Source organism: Gymnoscopelus braueri (genome assembly GCF_963280865.1).
Source record: "Gymnoscopelus braueri genome assembly, chromosome: 3".
NCBI lineage: Eukaryota > Metazoa > Chordata > Actinopteri > Myctophiformes > Myctophidae > Gymnoscopelus > Gymnoscopelus braueri.
The window spans coordinates 11,600,623-11,607,617 of NC_137612.1; the positions used below are offsets into that span (position 1 = coordinate 11,600,623).

The 6,995-nt window shown below is 40.7% G+C and overlaps 1 protein-coding gene across 1 annotated transcript; it reads left to right on the plus strand.

The window, feature by feature from the left end:
- The first annotated feature begins 422 nt into the window (after window positions 1-422).
- nbl1 (NBL1, DAN family BMP antagonist) lies at window positions 423-6,614 on the plus strand. Its single transcript, XM_080424822.1, has 4 exons — window positions 423-1,097; window positions 3,276-3,456; window positions 4,136-4,247; window positions 5,160-6,614. Exons 2-4 carry the CDS (start codon window positions 3,284-3,286, stop codon window positions 5,445-5,447), a joined length of 573 nt encoding a protein of 190 aa, XP_080280948.1. The 5' UTR covers window positions 423-1,097; window positions 3,276-3,283; the 3' UTR covers window positions 5,448-6,614.
- Window positions 6,615-6,995: the final 381 nt, after the last annotated feature.

Sequence of the window (6,995 nt, forward strand, 5' to 3'; positions counted from 1 at the left end):
TTTTACCTGTCTTTAAACAGTCCAAGTAGTCAGTATAAACGCGTTAACAATTCTGTCTGAAATTTAGCAACAAAATAATGGGTGGCTAACTTTATAATAATTAATGGTAAATAATGTTATCATATTTTTCATTTTGTTTGTTTGAACTTTTGCATTTGAATTAAAATGTAATTTAAAGAAAGTGACAACATTTAGCTATAGTAAATTAGATGCCCATGTGTGCTATATAGCTTCACCCAAACAAATCTGTTTTAATTATTCACTTTGAAATTATACTACTAAACATTTTTTTAATTTAATTTACTTAATAGCATTAAGTCATAGAGTATCACAATTCCTGAAAAGGTAATTTAAATTAATCACAGGTTTATTTGCGTTTTTGAGACTCATATAGGCTATTATATGCTTCACAATCAAGAGTTGCTTAAAAGCATCCAGGCTGATTGTAAGCTTGATGCGAAGATCTTTTCTTCTCCACTCCACAGAGAAACATTTGAAACCTGCCAAACAAATTTTCCCTCCCCGTTTTCTTTCCAACAACGGCACAGCGGGACCCCTGTCTGGGGGCTCAACCGCGCCTCAAACCCTGCCCAAATAAAGCTTTCAAAGCTCGTGTGAGAGTTTAAAGAACTGTTGGAAAAGTACAGCACTAAAACTGTTTTAGTGAAGTTTTGCAGGAATTTAACACTGGACGGAAAGAGAACAAAGGGGAGGGACAGACAGTCTAGAGTCAGTTGATGGACTTGGGTTTGGGAGATAGATAGATAGCGCGCATACAGCCCTATCTTCCCATCCCTCTCCATCGGACCCGAGTCTCTCTCTCCTTCTCTCCTTTCCGGATGATGTAACTGCTTTACAGGACAGGAGACACTCGGATAAATCCGTACGGCTTTACAGAAAGTGGTCATATTTTCCATTGATTATCAGCGTGCGGTGATATTTCACAACTTCTTCTCCGCATCATCCTCTTCCCTTCGCCGGACGGGCGGCCAGGGACTGTCTGCTCTGCTGGCTGCATCGGGTGATCTTTGGAGAGAGAGGTCTGTCTCAGCGGGACGTCCCGCACTGGTCCATTGGCATAGTGGTCGTTCTCAGTGGTAAGTTCACTACGACACCAGGGTCAGTGTGGTTGAAGAAGTATTGAAATGTTTCACTTAAGTAAAAGTATCAATACACCGCAATGTAGAAATATACTCTGTTACAAGTGAAAGTCCGGAATTCGAAATTTACTCGAGTAAAAGTGCAACGGTATTGGTATCAACATGTAGCCTACTTCAAGTACCAAAAGTAGAAAGTCGCCAACTTATTATGCAGAATGTCACGTTTCACAAGCTATCATGTCTAAAATTGATTTATAAAAATATTTTTAAAATAGATACACGCTCACAACGTGTAGCAGTGTGAGCTTGTAGATCAGCTATTTTCAATAGCCAAAGTTTAGGGCTGAAGTGGATGCATGTTTTCTAATAATCCAAATCTACAAGTAACTAAAGTTTATATAATTGTAGTGGAGTACAATATTTTCCTCTGAGATGTAGTGGAGTAGAAGTAAAAGTAAAAAATTAGAAATACTCCAGTAAAGTAAAATAGTACAGTACTTGAGTAAATGTAGCCTACTTTGTTACTTTCCACCACTGCTGCGACACCAGGGTCAACAGTTTACCTCAAAAGGACCGTGGTCTTCCAGTAGGCCTGCAGAGTTACTGTAAGGCTACTTACCATGCTTTTAGAAATGACAATGAGAAATTTGAGAATATAATATAGGGCATATAACTTACCTGGTAATTGGTAACAGGGTTTGGACTTTTGATGCACTATGAAATATGAAAAACATCTCGAGGCCTATTCAAACAAATCTCTGATGCATGCTCCTCTCTGAGTAGCTGCTAGTTGTATTGATATAGAAGCGCGTTCAAATCAATTTCCTGATATAAGCGCTTGTTAATGACCAGGCTGTATTGAAACAGATGGAGTTTAGAGAGTCTCCTACTGTAAATATTAGTGTGCTGTATAAGTGCTGCAGGCTTTGGACAGCCAAGCTAAACTCTTCTTCAACATGTTGCTCATCGTCGCTTCGCAGCCTCTTAAGTTTTTAACAGCTGGGGCTTTTTTTCTGGAGAACTTTTGATGGGCCTATTGAACTGGTTTTTGGAATGTTATTTGCGCGTAGAGGCATGGGAAATGGCACGGAGGTGGAAGTGTGTTAAAGTAGACAACGTGGGTGACCAAGTTCGTTTTTATAAGCAGCACGAGAAAACACTTTGGTAGATTGTAAATGGCGTGACTGGTCAGAGAGCAGTTTAAAGAAAAGGAGGAATGAAAGAGGACGTGCAGAGTTTATTAGAGTCAGGTGGTATCAAGCAAACAGATTTCTCTCCCTCCCCCATATGCTTTCTTTCTGCTGGGACGGTATAAATCCTGCATAATGCTTCTCCACAGCCAAGGGAGGATGCAACCATTTGGATGTGAACACAAAGATGAAATGCCACTTCATGCAGTCAAATGAGCTTGAAGCTGATAAGACAGACATTGCATAAGGTTAAGCTTAGCCTGCAGGTAAAAAAAAAGGCTATACTGTACAACCTGATAACCATCCACATACAGTAGGTGGGATGCAAACTAAGTTAGAATTCAGCCTAGACTTAAAGAGCACATCTCTCCAGGTGTAAGCCTACCATGTCTGCAGCTGTGTAGCCTACTGTCTACACTACAGCTACACTCAGGTATACAAAGTGGTGGAAAGAGTACTCAAATGTTTTACTTAAATAAAAGAAGCAATACAGCAATATAGAAATATACTCTGTTACAAGTAAAAGTCCAGAATTCAAAATGTAGGCCTACTTGAAGTACAAAAGTAGAAAGTAGGCTACTCATTAAGCAGAATGTCCCATTTCACAAGTTTTCGAATGTATAAAACGTATATAGGGCTGAAGTGGTTAATGTACGATTTGTAAAAATATTCTAGTAACTAGTAGTTAAAGTTGTCCAATACTTGTTGTGGAGTAAAAGTATAATATTTGCCTCTGAGATGTAGTGGAGTAGAAGTAAAAGCACTGAAAATTGGAAATACTCCAGTAAAGTAAAAAATACCTCAACATTTGACTTAGTAGTACAGCCTACTTAGGTAAATGTACTTAGTTACTTTCCACCACTGGGTGTATATAGCCTACCACTATGTCTGCTGCTGTAGCCTGTCTACACTCAGGTATAGCTTTGCATTCAGGTAGACAACTGTAGGTAGCTAATAATACAATGCATTTTTTCTGCTACTTTAGGTGCAGTCATGTGGGAAAGAATCCTGGTCTGCTGCGCACTGCTTGCACTGTATTCAGCGGCACCACCGGCACACATCAACCGCCTGGCGCTGTTCCCCGACAAAAGCGCTTGGTGTGAAGCCAAGAACATCACACAGATAGTTGGGCATACGGGATGCCAGCCTCAGTCTATTCAAAACAGGTCAGTCTGACTCTCTGCCCCTTTCTCTCTCTCTCTCTCTCTCTCTCCCTTTCTCTATCAAAGCAGATAGCCCCCATAACTCATCAGTAGCCTATAATAAATAAAAGGATAAAATACTTATATTTCAGTCGTGTGAATATAGGCTATCCTCAAGTGGTGTAAAGTAACTAAGTACATTTACTCAAGTACTGCACTTAAGTGCAATTTTGAGGTATTATTTTCTTTAGTGGAGTATTTCTAATACAGCCTACTTTTACTACTCCATAACATCTCAGAGGCAAATATTATACTTTTACTCCACTACAATTATGAAAACTTTAGTTACTAGTTACTTTTTAGATTTAGATTTGTATTACTAAACATAGATTAACCACTTAAGCTCCATATTTCGGCAATTTGAAAATAGCCGATCTACAAGCTCACAACAGCTGCATCGGGACGTGCTGTGAGCTTGCAGATCTGCTATTTTCAACGTTTTTTATACATTTTAAAAACCTGAAATGGGACATTCTGCATAATGAGTAGGCCTCTTTCAAGTATATTTTGATGAATATATGCTATCCTCAGACTTGGAAATCATTTCAGTTATTTATGCCTAAACTAAAGCTATATATTACAAGAGTGTACCCGACCCTTCTTCAGAATACCAGAGCTCTCTAATCCTTTATCACTGTCTCAGAGCTTGTCTGGGGCAGTGCTTCAGTTACAGCGTTCCCAACACCTTCCCACAGTCAACTGAGTCCCTGGTACACTGTGATTCCTGCATGCCTGCACAGACGCAGTGGGAAGTGGTAAGTCTAATATCACACATTAGGTCATGTAGAAAACACACAAATAAACACATTGTTACACAAACCTCCAACATTGCATGTCACAATCAAACATAGTGAGATGACAGACCGTGGGACCCCAAAAAATATTTTGGTGGGTTTTTAGACAGATTTAGTTTCAAACGTTGTGTTTCTCATGCAGCTATATAGGCCTGCATTTTATATTATTCTGGAGTTCATTGTCTCTTTTAGCCAAAGGGATTCCAGAGTCCTTGGACAACAAAGGCTTTGTGGTAAAGTGTATGTAGTTTGGAACGTTGCCAGGTTGGATAAGAGGGTGGGACCACAGGTGAGGTCACCTCATGTTTCATCTCTTTTTAGTGTACAGCTGTTTTATTGGAAATTACTTCATAAGTTTTGTTGCTCCATTTCAAATAAATGCCTCAGAGATATCAACAGAGCCTCTCTTACATTTTTTATTTAATTGGAATTGGATTAGTTTGTGTCTGCAGAGGCCAGGGGTATGATGTTTTGTTTTGTAAGAAAACAACAATACATTCTCTAATGAAACAAGATACTGCTCATTGTTGGTTTGTCATAATGCGGTTGACCATGATGGAACTGCTGACTGATCATTTGAGAAAGAAAACACAAACACTGAAGGAAATTGTTTAAAGTTGTGTGTGGGGTGGGGCAGGGGGTTAGCTGCTGCGCAGGGTTATGGGGGTCAATTTTGGGTTTTCTGGGCCAATTATATATATATGTGTGTGTGTGTGTGTGTGTGTGTGTGTGTGTGTGTGTGTGTGTGTGTGTGTGTGTGTGTGTGTGTGTGTGTGTGTGTGTGTGTGTGTGTGTGTGTGTGTGTGTGTGTGTGTGTGTGTGTGTGTGTGCGTGCGTGCGTGCGTGTGTGTGTGTTTGTTTGTACATGCGTAGGTGACTTTGGAGTGCCCGGGAAATGAAGAGACTCCTCATGTGGATAAACTGGTGGAGAGGATCTTCCACTGTAGCTGCCAGTCCTGCAGTAAGGATGGTGCCCAGGAGGGGGCAATGATGCAGCTCTACCCTTCAGAGAGTGGCCTGGATACACCTTCTCTATCCGAAGCCCTCAGTGTCAGTGGTGGAGCTCAGTCGCACACTCAGCCACACAAAGACACACATTCTCAGCATGTTCACTCACACACAGAGCACCATGCACTACCACACACATCTGATGGAGGATAGGTAATGCTTTCCCTTCTGTCATTCTGATCACCTCCCTCCCCCAACACCTCATTCCATCATCTTTACCGACCTGTAGAATTGCAAAGGCACTTTGATAACATGATATAACATTACATTAAAAACTTCCTTTTAAACGGATAGTTCAGTTTAAAATTATATATTTCCCACACACTGCTCTTGCTCAGCAGCATCAAATGTTTTCAACACTTATACACTGATGTTTTCGGTCCCTCTGGACCTTCATCAAGAGTGTAAATCTGATGCTGCTGAGCAAGAGCAGGGATACTGTCCAACACAGCTGCTGCTGAGCTAAGTGAGTGAGCTGAGTGTGAATATTTCCTTTGAAAAGACACATTTTGAGTAGCCATTTATTTTTTACCATTTTCCCTCCCTCCCAGTTTAGTCATTATGACAATTAATCCGCACATATCCGTGTTGCCACTGCTGCTGTACCCTACTGGCTAACCTGCCAGAAGCCTCCACCAGGAAGATGTCTGTCCTCCTCCTGTTCAACACCCCTCCCCGCTGACAGGTGCCACCGTAGCCCATAGGAGTCGCTGGTACAGCAACATATAGAGAGCCCTCCCTGCCCGGCTTTCCACCCTGAACATGGCCAGTAGTATAGTTGTATGTTTGTATAGATGCTCAGCCATGCTGGTTGCGCCAGAGTGGATTCTTCGCCACCCAAGTGAAGCGCCACTTCCCAAGGTTCTTGTCAAATGGATGAAAACTGCTTTTCACCTCTACGCTTACTGAGAAATGTCTGGACACTTGTTCGCATTTTGTAGCAATGCTAATGGAAAGTAATAGTGTCAGCTAATAGGCCTATAGTATGTGCAGTATCGAACCTAAATAAAAAAATTGAACTATTCCTTTAAACACACACACACACACACACACACACACACACACACACACACACACACACACACACACACACACACACACACACACACACACACACACACACACACACACACACACACACACACACACACAGAGTACACCATGCATTATACAAAGTAAACTCATACAGACCCACCGTCCTACATTTTCTTCTTGTTTGCAGATAAAGTGATGTGTATAAAGGCACTTGTGCACCCAGACTACAGTATTTTATGGCTGTAGGGTCTTTGGCTTTTGAATGCAATAAATTCTATCTCTGAATTCTGTCTAAATGGCTTAATTCTCTATTTGTCAATATACTGTATATTTATATGAAGAAAGGGTGTTGAATAATGGTTTGTTTTTGCTCGCCTAAAGGAATACAGTTTACAAATGGAATGCAAGCTATAAACAAAGCTCTATCTTTATTGTCATGTGGTACAGTTGGTGTGATGTGTGACATGACTTCATTGACCAACAACCCATTTCTAGTCCTGGATAACCATTTTAAAGATGTTGCTGCCCCTTACTGATGCAACTGTAGTACTGCATGAGGCGGGCACTAATAGTTTGATCTTTGTATTCGCTTGGATATATAATGAGATAGATGCTGCAATTTTTTTTTGAAACTATGGACAAAATTTCAACTGAAGGGAATAACAA